Source organism: Lemur catta, chromosome 2 (genome assembly GCF_020740605.2).
Source record: "Lemur catta isolate mLemCat1 chromosome 2, mLemCat1.pri, whole genome shotgun sequence".
NCBI classification, from domain to species: Eukaryota; Metazoa; Chordata; class Mammalia; order Primates; family Lemuridae; genus Lemur; species Lemur catta.
The window spans coordinates 112,157,592-112,174,260 of record NC_059129.1 but is presented as its reverse complement, the minus strand read 5'-3'; the positions used below and the strand labels follow the sequence as shown (position 1 = coordinate 112,174,260).

At 38.2% G+C, this 16,669-nt stretch overlaps 1 protein-coding gene across 2 annotated transcripts in view; it reads right to left on the bottom strand.

Moving 5' to 3' along the window:
• The window catches only part of PKIB (cAMP-dependent protein kinase inhibitor beta), a 105,178-nt gene extending 97,738 nt beyond the window's left edge, over positions 1–7,440 (bottom strand). For both annotated transcript variants that reach the window (XM_045542307.1, XM_045542305.1), the window contains exon 1: positions 6,955–7,440. Coding sequence is in view for 1 of the 2 variants with exons in the window: in XM_045542305.1 (XP_045398261.1) it covers positions 6,955–7,301 (347 nt within the window). In the remaining variant the exon portion in view is untranslated. The remainder of the gene's footprint in view (positions 1–6,954) is intronic.
• Between the last annotated feature and the right edge of the window lie 9,229 nt (positions 7,441–16,669).

Below are 16,669 nucleotides of genomic sequence, written 5' to 3'. Positions count from 1 at the left end.
TCCTTAGGTATAACCTAAACTATTGTCATTATACTTAATCCATATTTTGTGTAGATCACATTGAAGAAAAAAAATCTACAAAAAGGAAATAAATCAATTGACAATTAAGACCAATAATAACTACTGACAGATAATATGAAAAGTTTTCAACAAGTTAGAATAAATTAAAACATGTTTTTAAAGGCTCAGTAAAAATAAAAATCTATGAGTAAAAAACTGATTTGTTTCCTTAAGTTTTTCAGATAAAACTGAAAGGTTTATTGTTCCTTTCAAAGCATTCAAACCTAGAATCCAAAATACAAACTTCTCAGAGTTGGAACAAACTATGCTGGGTTTTGCTTGAAGCTTAATATTGTTTGGCAAAAGTCCACAAACATCTTAGGGAGCTGACCCAGATCTACACTGTCAGGAAAGCATTCCTCACTTTCCCTGAAAACTTTCTTCCACCTCTTCCTGACAAAAATAAATAAAAACTGCTCCCTTCCCAATCCCCATTTCCATATGATGAAATCCATATGGTACAAACGAATGAAAAATCTGAAATGGCCTGGTTTACTTCAGAGATATAGGACTTCAACCATGTCAGCATACAGAAAACGCACTGCCCAAATCATCACATTGCTTTTTTGCAACAGTCTTTACAAATGATACTGAGGACAAGAGCTGAGCGTGTGCCATGCTCAGCCAGTGGCTGTTATGAACATCCAGCAGGAGTGAGTGAGCTGGGCATTTTATTCAGTTCCAGTTAGTGTGGTAGAAAGTCTGTGGACTTAAGCATCAATCAAACATGGCTTCTAATCTCAGTTCTGCCAGTTTCTATTAAATGACTTTAAATAGATACTCTCTTCACCTACTCATCTAGAAAACAGAGCCATGAGACCAACTCCACAGCTTGAAAAATAAATGAAATATGCGAAAATACCTAGTTTGGGGTCTGGCATATTGCTCAATAAATACAAGTTTTTCTCCTCTTAACATATAGTTATTTCTATGGAAAGAAAAAAATAACTACTCTCCTTTAAAAAAATTTCAAGTTTCTATTACAGATTGAAAACATATTGTATGCTTAAGGCCTTCACTTCTGCCCTTAATCCTTCCTGTGGAAAGCAGCTCCACGAATTAACCTTTTCTGTACCCTCAGCCTCTCCCACACTAATGACATCTTTATGGCATCTAAAGGGGGAAGTAAGGCTTTCCTTTAAACATTAAATAAAAATGGATTTGACCCTGTGTCCTGACCCCTACATACCCAACTCTCTCCTTCATCCTTCACCTATAATCCTGGGATGAGTACTCAACACTGGCTGATCCCATTTCCTTACCTTCCACTTCCTTCTCACTCAATACAATCCGGCTTTCACTTCCCAATGAAAGCCATTACCCTTACATTCTACTTGTCAAATCAAAAGTCTTTTCAATCCTTCTCCTGTAATCCTCTCTTTTGACTATGACTTGTTGATTACACCACACATTGTTAAGCTTTACGTACCTTTGTTGCTATGGCAATGCCCTTTCCAGCTCCTCCTCTTGGGGCTTCCAAGGGCACCCATTTCTCAGGCTTCCATTTTCTCCCACTTTCCTTTTCAATCTATGTGCTTTATATAGGAGGTCTCATAAGAGGTCTCATCATTATACCATTACCTCGCGCATGCCAGTGTCAACTAAATCTTGTTATACAACAGCCTCTTGGATATATTTACCTCTGAATTGTTTTTTACTCACATCTTCCTTGATACCTACTATATTTGTTTCCTAGGGTTGCTCTTACAAATTACCACAAACCGAGTGGCTTACGACAATAGGAATTTATTTTCACACAGTTCAGGAGGCCAACAATCCAATCAAGGTGTCAGTAGGGTTGGTTCATTCTTGTGGACTCTGAGGGAGAATCTGTTCCATGCTTTTCTCTTAGCTTCTGGTGGTTGCCAGCAAACCTTGGCATCACTTGGCTTGTAGTTGCATAATCCAATCTCTGCCTACAATGTCACATGTTTGTCTTCCCTCTATGTGTCTCTGTCTCTGTGTCGCTTCCCTTTGTTTTATAAGGAAACCAGTCATATTGAGTTAAGAGCTCACCTTATTCTAGTATGCCCTCATCCTAACTAATTGCATCTGCAACAATTTTATTTCCAAATAAGGTCCCATTCTGAGGTTCTGGGAAGAACATGAATTTTGGGGAGATACTACCCAACCCAGTATACCCATCAAATATGCCGCCATTGTTTATATTCCCATGTTTATAAATAGTGCCAGCTCTCAATCCCAAGCCAAGAATCTGAGAAGCAGTCTTCATTCTCAGCTCTCCTAATTTCATATCCCAACTGTCATCAAACCAAATCATTTGCAGGCCCTAATATTTCTAGAACCTGAATACTCTTCTTTATCCCCAATTCCGCTGCCCTGACTCACTCATTAGCATCTCTTGCTTAAACTACAACAGCAGTTTGTCCAATACCACTCAAATCCAACCTCTGGAGAGTCACAAGAGTATACATTTATAAACACATACAAACAGCTTCATGATATGTTAAAAAGACATGGAGAGAGTTTGTTTGTTTGTTTGTTTGTTTGTTTGTTTTTCTTACTCTTCACTACTGTGAAAAGTTCTGCTTCTTCACTGCAATGCACAGAATGATGATAGACAGACACCCTTCTTCAGGGATGGAGGAACTGAGAGGCAGAGTGGTTTCTGTGAAAGACCTGGTCTTTATAACTTCTTCTTTTGGCTTGATAGACTTTTTACAAACCCTCGGAGTGTACAAAATCCATCATGCCTATAATCTGGCTTTTTATTAGATTTTAAAGACCTCTGTGGGAAAGGAACACAAGAGGGAGTTATTTCAGCATTTTGAGATCTAAAGTTAGACCTGGCTCCAGAGGCTCTTTGATAGAAGTATCAATATTCTCAATTTTTAAAATTAACATAATAAACTAATGTATTAATAACTGCATGAGTTGTAAGACATCCTTATTTACACACACACACATACACACAGAGATTTTAAGAATTGTGCTTTATTCTTCTGAGATGTATTAGCCCAACCCACAAAATTTAGTCTAGAAATAAATCACTTTATGATTAGTAAAATATAAGCACACTTGGGAAGACTAATTAATTCTTTCCTGTCTTCCACGGTTTCATTCCCAAAGCTACCACACTGGACTTCTTCAGTGTCTTCCTTTATCCATAGAATGAAAACCTACAGTTAACCATGCTTATCCCCACATCCCCATGGGGATGGGGACTCTCTTTCATCAGCACAGCAGATCTTAAAGCTTAAAAGGAAGTAGTGCCTGCAGGAAGGGAGAGTCCAGGAGGTACAGGAAGCCATCTAGCTCTGTTCACACTGTCTGTAAATGCTTTTGCTTCTCTCCCTCAAACAAGTACTAAAACTGTCTTGGCTCCAGACCACATGGTCTTAAAGCAGCCCCATTCCCTTGGCCTCTTTCCAATCTGAGAAATCCTATTTCTAATTGATCCAGGATTCTGGGTGAGATTGCCTTCTCCTGTTCTGGAGTATATGCAAATCTGAATTATTTCATTTTTATATAGATATCTCCAAATTCTCTTCTCCAACCAAGCACCCAACTCTTGGACACTATCACATTTTTAAGACTAGGAGTGACTAGAGGACACAAATTCACTCTGCCCTGTAAAATCCATAGCATGTTCCTTACTTGTGCAGATGCATAAAACTGCTATTTGCCATTGGGAGCTAGAACAAAAAGTATATTTCACTTAAGTAAAAAGTAGAATATCTGTTTGATTTCCCAAAATGAGTTATACCTCTAATTAAAAGAAAAAATAATAACCTCTTTTGGTTTTATGGGTATGTTCAAATGCTTAACCTAGAGTTCTTTTTACATAATGTTAGTAACTGATAATGACTTATAAAAAGGACATAAAGTATATGAAAATGTCTGAGATCAATAGGATTTAGGATGTACATTAATGGCATTAATGGGAGAAGTTTTTAAACAGGAAAGCAGAGCCCTGGATTTACCCCAAATATGTGATTTCTTTATATATGTAAATCACTTAATCTTGGGCCTTAGATCCCCACATCTGGTAACAGAATATGTTTAATTATTACTTAAAAGAATTGCATGGCATCATGGTTACAGAAGCTTATTTTATCATAGGATTTATATTTTGTAGTTTGTTTTTGATATTCACAAAGGGTGTTTTTTTTTTTATTTTCTAACTCAGTTAAAATTTTGGATTGAAGGAATGGAAAAATCACTGAATTTACTGTCAAGCCATTCAGGGCTGAGTCTAATCAACTTCTTAAAATATAATTTTCAAACTACATTTTTCCTTATTTTCAATGGACATTAAAGGAAATTTAGTCTTGATTAAGCTTGATTCACTCTCATTTAGCATGAAAAAAGTTAAGCAAGAAAAATCTCATTTCTGAGAGATATTGCAATCTTTTTTTCAAAAGTGTTTGCTGTACTTGAGCTCTAAATGCAAAAGAAAGCAGTATTTCCTCTCCAACTCTATATATACTTATAAAATCACATATGATCCAGTAAGAAACATATATTTCTCTAGAATTTAGAGTTTTTTATATATTTACATTTTGTAAATATACAATTTCTACAAGAAAAATTATTTTGTAATTTTCTTTAAAAATTAGACACAAATTTATCATACACCCTGGCAATTCCACTGCTACATATCTACTCAAGAGAAATGAAAACATGTACTCACAAAGACATGCATGTGAATGTTCTTAGCAGCATGATTCATAATAGCCCCACATTGGAAACAACGCAAATGTTTATCAACTAGTGAAATGGACAAGATGTGGTATATCCATGCAATTGAAAACTATTCAGCAGTAAAAAAGAACTCAATACTGATACATGTTACAACATGGATGAACCTCAAAAATATTATGCTAAGTAAAAGAAGCCACACACAAAAGACCATGTATATAGTATATCATCCCCTTTAGAAGAAATGTTCAGAAAAGGCAAATCTATAAAGACTAAAAGTAGATTAATGGTTGCCTGGAGCTGGGGGTGAGAATAAAGACTACAAAGTCTTCTTACGAAGTGATGAAAACGTTCTAAAACTAGATTATGGTAATGGTTTTACAACTGGGTAAAATTTCTAAAAATTATTGAAAAATAATTGAAAAGGGTAAACTTCTAAAAAGTCCTTCACCCTTAAGGAATAAATTTTATAATATGTAAATTATATCTCCATAAAGTTATAAAAAATGCTGTAATGCAACCTGCATAACAATTTAAGTAATTGTAAAAATTATGAGGAAAATTAAATTGATCCATCATTGATCTAAACATATGTTTAAAATTGACTAAAAAGGAGGAAAAAATTCTTTAACAAAAATGAAATTTGACACATTTTTTTAATATTCTGCATAAAGTAGTCCATTGGCCTTTGATATTTTGTTGAAGAAAGTTGTGATAAAGATAAGATTAAAAATTCAATTACTAAAAACTTTTTCCAAAAAAAATTGTTTTTTCAAAACTATACTTTCCTTCAAAATTGAATCCTTTGAACTTCCAAAACACATTTTTAGACAATGAACTCTCTTGAGATAGTGCCAGTAAGGGGGAACTGACTAGCAGGCTACACACGCTAACAGGAAACAAGGTTCTTAAAATGCTGGTTTAACCAATCTTGACCCAGAACCTACCACATTATAATGCTACCCATAAGCTGTATGGTCATCAGTTCTCATTTTAGTAATTCAAATTCTTGGCTTTCTGAATATTAAATCCCAGGAGGATTTTTTTTTTTTAATGCGTGGCAATGTCAGTAAGAAGGAAGCCATCATGTGAAGAGATAAAGTGGATAGATAGATTTTGAATATATATACATACAAAGAGAAATGCAATACTCAGTAATTCTAATACAGTGTCTTTCTGGTATTCAAACCATAGATAAGTGTTTTGGTTTTTTATTTTTTTCTTGGTGAACGTTTTAATGATCATCAGCCTTGAATCTCCCACCTTCCAGGCCTCCACAGACTCCAGCTAATAACACTACCACCTGCTGGGTGTTTGTTAGTTAGTTTGTTTGTTTTAGTGCTTCCCCTGTGCCTAGCTCATGCCAAGCACTTTTCTAAAGGACCGGAGTTTGGCTGGCCGAGCTCCCCGTGAAGAGAACACGGGTCTGACCTGATCTTCCGGGCCTCGCTCAGAAGGGACTGGCCAGCCTGGGTAACGGTAAGGCAGGGTCATCTCTCCCTAGAAGGCACCTTCAGGAGCGTCCCCAAGGGGGTGCAGAAGCGGCAGCAGCAACAGCCAGGACCCAGGCCCACCAGGTCCCTCAGCCCCTGAGACTACCTTGCACTTGGGTCCCTCCACCGCGGCCCGTTGGTGACCGAGGGGCAGGGAAAATCCAGTAGCTGCGGGGGACCCATAGATTCGTCCGGTCTACCTATCCCCATATTTTATCAAAAGAAAGGACGGAGCCCAGTGAGGTGGGGTGACTTAGCTAAAGCCACACAGCTCGACGCTGGCAGAGCCGGTTAGAACTCGGGTCTCTGCTGACCCAGTGGCGGCTCGCGGCTGCTGGGGGCTTGGAAAGCACCGCCCAAGAGAAACGACAGGGCATTGCTGGCCGGAGAGAAGGGCTGGGCAACTTGTGACAGGAGGTCACTAATGCCCACCTTCAGGGCAGAGTGGGCAAAAATCAGGTGGCCAGACTGCCCGGGTTACGCCTGTTGACCTGAGCGCCCCCCTTTCACTCTAAAAGTACCCTGGTGTGCGTGTTAAATGGTGTGGTCACCCTAGCAAAAGACGCACCTGCTTTGAATTCCCCAGATACTTGTGCAGACCGGGAGGAAAAGGGGCGGAAAATGGGAAAGTTGCACTTACCACATCTTCCTTCCCTCAGTCTCCCCCGACACCCCAAGTCCTTTCCCTATCCTCGCACCAGTGACACCCACTCCGGCTTCCCGTCCACCAGGTACGTACCAGCTGCGCCCGGAGCTGCCCGCCGAGCCTGGGCCAGGTCCTCTCGCGTTCGGGCTCGCCCAACCTTTCTGCGGCCCGGAGCCGCCGATACGGTGCGCGGGGATGCGGCCGCGCCTGAGCTGCTGGGCCGGGGCGCAGCCAGGCGGAGGCAGCGACTGGGGGGCGGAGGGAGCGGTCGCCGCGTCCCGCCCCCAGGCGCAGAGCTCGGCTCCCAGGCGGTGCGTTGCTCTCGGTGCAAATCCGGCCCCCGAGGAGCTCCCCGGGGCGAGCGCGACAGTGGCTCTTCCCTGCTGGCGTCCTGGGGAGAGCTCTTTTGCTTGCGTGTGCGTTAACACACAACTAATCATCGGTGATCGTCACAAATCTCGTGTCCTCCCTGCCTGCCACTTCCAGTTCCCTGGGATGACTGTGAGGTTCTGTTAAGAATTTGTTTGATGTGACTGGGGGAATTCCAATTCTCTTCCAGCTCTCCGACGCTGCATCAGGTTTTCCGTCCCGCGGGTTAGTGCGCGCCCCAGGGCTTGCGCTCCAGGTGTCACAAGGTTGCTCTTTGATCTAATCTTGGATTTTGAAGAGGGTAGGAATGTACACAGTTTTCTTATCTGCACCCAGAATCTCTGTCTTCGCATTTATTAACAGATTATTTTAGCAGATTGGTAAGCAGCATGCAATGCAGGGAACTTTTTCTGCAAAGAAAAGCAGAAAACAATGTCTATCAAGTTTCTCTTTCAGGTTCTTATTAAGGAAAATAAATTCCTGACTATTAAAGTCTCATTGTGCCCTTTAAAAGCCATTTTAGCTGGATGAGGGTGCTGCTGATAAAAATTAAGGAGTTCTCTGCTTCCTGAGAAACTGGTTTCTCACTGAAGATCTGCGATCTCCTCTTGTTTCCTGAAAGTGGTAATCAGTGGCCAAAGTCTTCTCAACGCTAATCTGCTCACTCATACTGTGCCCCGGCTTCCCATCCGAGGCCTATGACGTCTGCCACTTCACTACTGCCACTTCCAAATTCCCTTTAGGCAAAATCTATGCGAAATATGAAAATATAACCAGATAAATATTTCATTTTAATTAACACTTTAGAGTCTGCTAATGGTGCTACACTCAGACTTTTTAAATTATTCAGTATCCATGCTCCCACAATATAGAAATAATTATCTCTATTTTCAGATAATAAACTGAGGCTCAGCAAGTTTAGATATTTTGAATAAGGCTAAATAGCTGGGAAGAATCTAAACCAGTTTTGAACTCAGGAACCACAAATCTCCATCAAATGAGAGAGATAGAAAGATAAGAAGTTGTAATTGGGAAATAGGACGGTTTTCTTTGAAGTTTTAGAAGTATAATGATGGCATGGTCTATGGAGGAGCTATGGGTAGGGTTGACTGGCATAGAATGAAGATCAAGAAATTGGGAACTAAGATATTGAAAAAACTATCTACATAGACATTGAAGCCACCAACAGTGATCCTATACGATAAAAAACAAAGACTTAAAAAAACACTTTCATGAATGTAGTGGACTGATGCAGAACTGAGTGGATGACTATACACAGTTGGGGCAGGAGGTGCATGTCCAGGGAGGAAGATCCTAAGTGAATCAAGGGCTGGTATAAGAAAGAGATAGTTAACAGTTCAGAAGCAGCAATACTAGGGAGACACAGGACGTCAATGCTATCCCTAATGGCCCTAGAGTGTGAGACAATGAGCAGTCTACATTGAAGGGACATCTAGGGAAAGCTATTCTCAAAAGAAAGCTGATTTCTACTTAAAGCCAGAAAATAGACTGTGTGAATAGTTTATAAGGGTACTGGTATTTTTCAGTATTGAATGAGGATTTTTGCAAAGTCAGAGTAGTTGGATGTAAGAGGCAGGGCCAGCTTCATGCGCCTGCAACCTGTGCAGTCAAACAGAACTGTACTTTTAAGAAGGTCCTATGCTTTGCTTAATGCTCCACTGTCCCTGCCTTGAAATACTTAATTTTTAAACAAGGGGACTTACATTGTCATCTTGTATCGAACCCCACAAATTATATAGCCAATACTGTTTGGAGGAGTGGAGAAATGGGAGCGGGAGTGAAGCAAGAATTAGCACGAACCGTTTGAGGATTAAAGTTTGGGAGAGACTAAATGCAATTTCAGGGAGAAGGGGTATGTCTGCAAGGTTTCTAGTGAGATCTAGTTTCACTCTTCAGGGCCAGGCTGGCTGACATCTCAGCAGAAGAGGCAGACACTATTCACCATCAGTCTTCTCCATGTTTCTATATGTTGCGTATTAGGTTTTTAGGGCTGCCATAACAAAATTGCCACCAACTTAGTGACTTAAACCAGCAGAATTTTATTCATTCACAGTTCTGGAAACCAGAAGTCTGAAATCAAGGGTGTTGGCAGGGCAACCCTCCCTGTGAAGCTCACGAGAGAATCCTTATTTGCCTCTTCCTGCTTTCGGTGGCTACAGGCAAGCCTTGGTGTTCCTTGGCTTTTAACTGCATAACTCTGATCTCTGCCTCCATGTTCACATCTTCCCTGTGTTTCTCCTCTATATCTATGTTCTCCCCATCTTTTAAGGACAGTTGTCATTGAATTTAGGGTCAGTTAATCCCAGATGATCTCATCTGGAGGTCTGTACCTTAATTACATCTTCAAAGATCCTTTTCCCAAATAAGGTCCTATTCACAGGTACCAGGGGTTAGGACATGGACATACCTTTTTAGAGACCACTATTCAGTCCACTATAGCCAGGTCTTCTGAGACACACTAACAGCCAGGCTTTATGACATTGGCAAGATAGCATTTCAGGTCTATTTGGCAAACTAAGATAACGATGATAATATGAAGCTTATCAATGTTTCTAAGGCTTTCCAACCATGACATTTAATACATATGAAATTCAGAAGAATAGAACTTCCCAGAAAGGCTGGGCACAGTGTCTCATGCCTAGAATCTCAGCACTTTGGGAGGATTGGTTGAGCCCAGAATTTCGAGGTTGCAGAGAGCTATGATCATGCCAGTGCACTCTAGCCTGGGAGACAGAGAGAGACCCTGTTTCTTAAAAAAAAAAAAAAAAAAACAAAACTGCCCTGCCCAGAGACTTTACACCCCTTGGAGTAGATATTTGTCCTTGGAGACAAAAGCCGCAAAGGCAAAGAGTTATGTACCTGGGACAGTGCAAAGTGTGGTTACAGGGGCTTGAGAAAATGGGATTCTCTACTCCTCCTCTTAACTCATTTTCCATTTTAGAGGACATATTTGATTCCCTCGTACTAAGAGTCTACAGGATGACCATATTTCATCCCTCCTTAAACATTATGATTTAGAAGGGCTGTTGTAGTGACCTTGTGCATTTGTGATAGAGGCTAAACTAGTTTCCCCAGCCATGCCTTGTAGAGGGCAATCTTAAAGATCCTTAGAGAGAGAAAGAAATGCTGAAAGCAGTGCTAACTGTGGTACCCCATCCTCCTCCAGATGACAGGCACTCTGAGATGTATTAGAGTAGCTGCCAGAGCCAAATGAAGCTCTCCTTTAAAAGCCTAACACTCTTTGGTCCTTTCTCCCTTCTGCTCAGTGCAGAACTGTGGGTGGAACTATAAACCATCAAAGGTTCCATCCATTATTTGCTGAGTGATGACAGTGAAAGGATTCCAAATTGTGGCCAGGGAGCAGCATAACTAGGGTGAGGTTTGGAACAGATTGGAGGGGCATCTGTCTTTGGGAGACCACCAAGGATGTTGCCCTGAGACTGGCGCTGGGTGATAGAGTGTCCTCAGGCAGAAGGGGTAGAGCCTATGCTGCCAGTTGGTGACCCTGCTCCTGCTGTGTAGCAGAAAGGATGCCAAACTAACATTCACCAAGACAGAAGCTGGACAATGAAAGGGTTAGGGCATGACCAATTTTCAGAAGATCAGAGTCTGTAGAGTAAAAGGCAGAGGGAAGGGAAAGAGATTGATTTCCTTTTAGTATTTAAAATAGAAATTTCCAAAGAAAGTATTTCTGTATTATCATTGTATTCATGTGTCTCTTCTGCTCTTGGTCAGTGGGACATTGTTTTGCAGAGTAGCAGGAAATATGAAAAGAACACTGAAAACAGGAAACCCTGGGCTCTAATCCCAAGTGGCAATGCCACCCGTGGCCATGTAATCTTAGTAAAGTCAGTTTCCTCATGACTGAAGGGAAGATGCAGGGTAAAGGACTGTTTTGCTCTAAAATTCTTTATGTTTCTGAATTGATTTCTTTAGATCACTTTACCCATCCACCTGCATCTCATTGTAATTCTTATCATTTCCCAGCACAGATCCTATTTTCCCAGTAAACTCATCAGCTTGCTATTCCATGTGACTTCCTTACCCTACTGTTTATGATTGGTGCAGGAGGATGTACTTATTTGTGCCATCTTCCACTCTTAAGTGATGTCACTTAATTTCTTCAAACTCCTGTTCACAAATCATGTACTTTTGGGAGCTCATTGATGGATTTTTTCCACTTTTGATCAGTTTATCCAAATATATACCGAGTTGCTATCCATACTTTATAGCCTTTCCTTCCTGTGTATAGGGAGTATGGCCACTTTCAATTAAAAGAAAAATATTATTATGTTAAGTTTTTGACAGGCCCTTAAAACTTTTGATGTGTATTGTCTCCTAATTCTACTGTAAGTTTCTCAGCACTAGGTTCTTATATTCCATAATGTTATTTTTTAACTTCTTCCGGTAAATGAGACAATTCTGAATGTTTTAGGATCAATAAAAAAAATTGCTAACCATCTAACCATCCACTGGTACAGCACAGACAAACTGCTTAGCACAAAGTGGGCATTTAATAAACATTTTAGTATGAATATAGAAGTAAACTAACACACACCTTTTTACTCAACCATAATTACATATATATATATATATATATATATATATATATATATATATATATGTACACATACACACACACACACACAAATTTACCAACCATTATCCCTCCTCTGGTTGACATGATGACCTTAACACCTGGCAAAAACATCAAAAAAAATTAAAGCAGTCAAAAACCTAACAAAGATATCTTTATGATTCACCAGTATGTTTTAATTTGTCCACATAAGCTTCATTTGTAATAATATATATATAAATAGTTTAAAATTTTTCAATACACTTTTATATGAATTGCTTCTGTGCAGACTATAAAATCTGAGGTAAAAACTGTAAGATTAGATGCTCATGATAATTAAAAAATGAATTCATGACTTCTAACACAGGAAATCCTGGTGTCTCTAATGTTTTCTCTTATTAATATTATAAAATATATATTTTATTAGAACTCTAATAACAGTATTATTTTATGATATTTATTATATTATTCATAGTAGATATTATTTATTATGTAGATATTATCTATAGTAGATATTATCTATAGTTAGTAACTACAGATAAATATAAGGAATAAGTTGCCTTATAAAATGAGTTGGGTCATTTTTGATTAAATAAACTCTAACCGCTCATGCATCACTGTTGGAATTTGGGGTGGATAGAGTCTCCTAAAGAAGAGAAGCTTCTGAGATGTTCCTGGGTCATTGGACTTGAAGCCTAGCTCTTTTAAAAATTTACTTGGAAGCATAAAATTTAAACTTAACCCTACTGATACAGATATTTTTGTTATTAATAGTTTTTTGGTTTTTTATTTTTAATTTCCCTAGAGATATCACGATTTCCTGTGTTAGAAGTTGTGAATTCATTTTTTAATCATGATGAATATCTAATCTTAGATCTAAGGTACAGGAGTTAGAAAAACTGTAAAAATTAACATTAACATTAGCCCATAAATCCCAAATAGTAACAAAAAATTGTATTCCTTAAAGTATCTTAACAGTTAAAATATAATCATTAATATCAACATTTCTCTGATCTTCTTAGATAAAACGCATTTTGTTAATGATTTTCCTTGTTAGTTGCAGCTCTAGACAAACTTTTAAAGAAAGCAAAGCCTGTCCTCTTTCTGCATTGTTTTCATCTTCCATTCCCAACCACTCAAGCTTCTCCTGGGACCCGTAAGTGGTTTTAAAACCACACTGACCCTATCAATAGGTTCTTGTGCAACACTCTTTGGGGTCAGCGGTGGGGAAGTGGAGCACAGTAATTGACATTGCAGAAAGAACTTTAAGGAAATAATAATAATAACTGAGAACAAACAGTTGATTTCTCATGGTTAGAGTTGAAGCACCACTCTGATACCTAGGAGGCGACATCTTCCTTTACAAACAAATCAAACCTTAGCATTACCAATTAGTAGATACGCGCAAGGTAAATCTTTTCTCCAACCTTGTACTGATAAAGAAAGGAAGGGAAAAGTTTGGAGGGAAAGAAAACGGAGGGCCTGCAATCAACCACCTTGAAGATTTATTAATATCAGGCAAGCTCCTTGCTTTCCTGAGTTATTCCAAACTACAATTGACCCTTGAACAACATTGGGGTCAGGAGCACCAACTCTCATGCAATCTGCATATACCTTTAAGTTTTGTGAGGTAGGATTAGAAAGAAGTCATTATTAGTCTAGGGCTTATTTTGCTTCCCTACTGAGGTGATAACTTTTTGAGTACTCTCTCTTACGTCTCTTCAATTATGAGGTGTTCTGCTTTGGCTGGAAGGAACAAGAACTACTCCCAACTCTGGATAACCTTTGCTGATTGCTGCCTGTGCTGCTTCAGGTGGTTCTTTCCCAACCTTAAGTAGTTTTCCGATGTGCATAAGCTGATATATACCCAACTGAAGACCTGAGGGGATCTTCTGGAGACTTCAGGAGCTCTTCTGTGTACTACAAGAAGAGCTCTCTCTGAGTACAACAAGAATAGCTCTCTTCTGTGTACAACAAGAAGAACTCTCTCTGTTCAGGGACCTTACTCTGCAACCTTTAGGAGCTCTGGCTACCCATATGACCAGCTGCATCTCTTCCACTCTGAGAGAAAACCAGGCTCCACTCGGATTCTCCTTCCCTGCACTATGACCTGAAAACTCTCTTTAGACACTGAGCTTTGGCAATCATCATGCTCACCTTATTTGTTTCCTCTTTCTCAGGGATCACTATCCTGTGCTGCCTAATGTTCCATATCTGAAAACCATTGTCCTGTATATTTTATCTGCTTTTATAATTATTCCAGGCAAAGGGTAAATCTAGTCTCTATTACTCATCTTGACAAGAGCAAAAGTCCATATAGTTTATTTTTGCTGTTTTGTTTTTGCATAAATCCTTTCCCACAAAACAGTTAGTAATAGTTCAGTGCACACAATGGACTCTTGATAAATGTTTTGGACTGAAGGAAATAAATCTCAAAGACAAAGGAAAATTTACTTGTATTTCTCTCAGAGGAAAGCCTATCTGGAGAATTTTATGGAGGACACAATTTTGAGATAACCAATCTATTCTCGGCTCTGTTCTTGACAACTTCTGTGACTTCAAATTTTTATGCCTAAATTTTTAAATATGTAAAATGATGATGGATATTAAAATTCCTCTCTAAAATTAAGTAAGGTCTTTATATTAGATTTGAACAAAGACAATCTTAACTAGGGTTATATTGAAGTTCTACCTATGTTGCCTCTGAAATACTTTAATAATTGTGAATATTATCTGTTTATGAATTATTCATTATCAATAAGCCATGCTCTGAAACTTATCTGATATAGTCATCACCAATAGCAACACTGAGGCTACACCTCAAGGGGAGGAACAAATAAAAGGTATTTCTCAGTTCAATGATGATAGTCTTCTCAGCTTTTACATGAATGACTTAGTGTGTCCTTATAAACAAATGCCTCCATTTTCATACAAAACATTTCTACAACATTTATCTATAAACAGTCTAAACAAATTTCTGCTGTAAAAAAAATTTAAAAAGCATATAACTTGCTGCAGCTAACTGTTTTCCTAGCCTGACCCTGGTTCATATGGAATCATCTGAAACATGCAAAATAAAGTTAAATAGCATGGATACATTTAAAAATTCTGTATTTACTTCAAAACCCATGTGCATATATCTGTAGACACAGTTGGCCTAAATCATGTGTTAGAAAATTTAGTTTCATTCCAGTAAACAAATCCCCTTAGTCAAGGGACAATTTATGTCTGAACATATTAGTTTTGGCACCACACACCTTAACCATCAATACTGTAGTCTATGAAAGTTCAGGAGAGAAAGTGACCTCCAAACACTTGTAGATTTCAAGCCAAAAATATTAACCGTACTTACCCCCAAATATTAGAGTTAAATACGTTATTGTTATGTGAGATCCCAGTAGAATTGTTATCATCAGAGAGCTTGTTAGAAATGTAAGATCTCTGACCCTATCCCAGACCTATTGAATTATAATCTGCATCTAACAAGATCACCATACAACTTGTAGACACATCAAAGTTTAAGAAACACTGCTGTACTTGCATCCTTAACTCAGTGATTAATCTCTTGAGGTTTACTCTAGATAAACTGTGCTTCTCTTACCCTAAGAAAGAAAATGGCTTTCATCATTTCACCGTAGTTTTAGTGTTTAAATTAATCTGCTTTCTTTAATGAAAAATGCACTTTATAGGCAAAGTTTCAGTTGGATTAGAGAGATGCTGGGGAAAACCATTCAAGAAAGCAAGAATCTTCCTTTCCTGAAAAATGTGTCCCAGATCTCTTGCTCTGAATTATCAGACACTGTATATGACTACACAATATTAAAAATGCAACTTGTTCACGATTCCTTTAATGATTATAATGTTCCAAAATTTACTGACAACCCATAATTTAAAATAAAACCAGTTTTCATTGTTCCAATGGAAAGGTTGGTATATCCAAAACCCCAGTCATAATGGTAGAAATTTAGATCAAGAAGGAATGCTAAAGGTTATTCAATCCAGCCACCTCCTGTTGCATTTAAGAGAAAGCAATTTGCAAAAAATTGTAGAACTCGTTATTTATCCTCTATATAAATGATACCATGCCAGCTTCCAAAAGGAATTTATTATTATAAAATACCACATATATAAAATAATATTAAGTTTGATTTTTTAAATGCAAAAGGGGAATAAAATAAATATATCAACCACCCCAGCTGTGTTTACTGAGATTGAATATCAACTTTAGTTCTTCACTGAGTGCAAAAACAGGAAACAAAACAGACTATATAGTACATTAGCATTTTCAATACCAGGTATAGAATTCCAGTAGAAGATATTGATAACCAACTAGTTTGTTTTGCTTTTTAAAACTATGTGTGGATATTAAATTAGAATCAGACTTTTATCTAAAGGGTTCTATTTCTACAGTAAATGAAAGATGCTTAGATTTGGTTCATTGACATTCTAATTTAACTATTTATTGAATAAGGTCTAATATACAAGAAAAATCCCATTCACAAAATCCCATTGGCTAAATGAATGAAACTCCTAAAAGCAAAGATAAAGTTTAATTTAAAAAAGCAAAAAGCAAAACAGAATACTAGGTTATTGACTTGGATTTTAACTACCATCTTGACAATCCGTTTTGAATAAGTTCAAATCTATACAGAGTTATTATGCAAAGGATGGTAAATAGATATTTTCCATTTTAGTAAAGAAAAGAAGAAATCAGTCTACCCATGCAAAAAATACTGAAAATCAATAATTTCCAGTAGCCTTTAGCTTATTTAGAAAAAAAGCTTGTAGTCATAAAATATTCATCTAATCTGGCAAAATTTATGTGTATGTGGTGTGGGGGTG